Here is a 999-nt window from a genome sequence, read left to right as displayed (position 1 = left end):
TCCTGCCGCTGCGCACGGGAGGGCTCTGGGCTCCTGGGGCAGGGCGTGAGTACCGGCGTGATTCTTGACCTGTGCCTCCGTGTCGTGCCAGACGCTGCCCACGGGTAAGTTGTCTCTCTGTCCCAAAGGACACACAGCGGTCATGGCAGCTGCTCGCTGGACAGCCTCGGGTGTTGAGCATGGAGAGGTGGAAGGGACCTCTGGAGACCCCTAGTTCAGGTCTCATGCTCCGTGCGGGACTGGTGGTAGGGATGATAGAGCAGGTGGTTCAGGGCTTGGACCAGTTGAGGAGTTTTTTCTGCCCCTTCGCTGCGTTGGTCGATGTTGATTGACACCCCTCATCTCCCAGGACCTCAGGTCCCAAAGGGCAAACATAGCCCAGATCTGATCCAGACCACCCAAAGTCAAACACTTACCTAGGCCTGCATGAGACCAGCTGAGAATAGATGCACCTGAGACTCAGGTTCACCCCAAACTTGAGCAAGTGTTGAAACAAGTTTTTTCTCAGCTCCTGAGCTCTCAAAACCCTCTGTGTGACTCTAGACCCATCTCAGGGGGCTCCTCTCGCTGGTTGTTTCATTGCAGGGTTGACATCCACCGGAAGGAGAATGCGGGCGCGGCTGAGAAGCCCATCACGATCCACGCCTCGCCCGAGGGCTGCGCCGAGGCATGTCGCATGATCCTCGACATCATGCAGAAGGAGGCTGATGAAACCAAATCGTGAGTGCCCCTGACTCAGCCCGATGCGTGGTGGGAAATGGTGGTGGTTCTTCTGCTGCTTCCACCACATCCCCTTAGTGGCCGTGGCTGGAATTGGTTTCCTGGCCAGATGGACCTTTAGAGTTTTTTTTTTAATCCATTGTAGAGCAGAAGAGATTCCCTTGAAAATCCTGGCACACAACAGCCTGGTGGGGAGGTTGATTGGCAAGGAGGGTCGTAACCTCAAGAAGATCGAGCAGGACACAGGCACGAAGATCATCATCTCCCCGTAAGTTCCCA

The 999-nt window shown here is 56.0% G+C and overlaps 1 protein-coding gene across 1 annotated transcript in view; it reads left to right on the top strand.

The window, feature by feature from the left end:
* LOC103803722 (insulin-like growth factor 2 mRNA-binding protein 2) overlaps positions 1-999 on the top strand; it is a gene marked incomplete at its 5' end in the record, with an annotated part of 8,475 nt that overhangs the window by 3,120 nt on the left and 4,356 nt on the right. Inside the window, 2 exons of the mRNA XM_009076295.1 lie at positions 586-720; positions 866-988. Coding sequence (XP_009074543.1) covers positions 586-720; positions 866-988 — 258 coding nt within the window. The remainder of the gene's footprint in view (positions 1-585; positions 721-865; positions 989-999) is intronic.

Source organism: Acanthisitta chloris, unplaced genomic scaffold, assembly GCF_000695815.1.
Source record: "Acanthisitta chloris isolate BGI_N310 unplaced genomic scaffold, ASM69581v1 scaffold25056, whole genome shotgun sequence".
NCBI lineage: Eukaryota > Metazoa > Chordata > Aves > Passeriformes > Acanthisittidae > Acanthisitta > Acanthisitta chloris.
The sequence above is the reverse complement of the archived record's forward strand: the minus strand, read 5'-3'. Positions and strand labels throughout refer to the sequence as shown.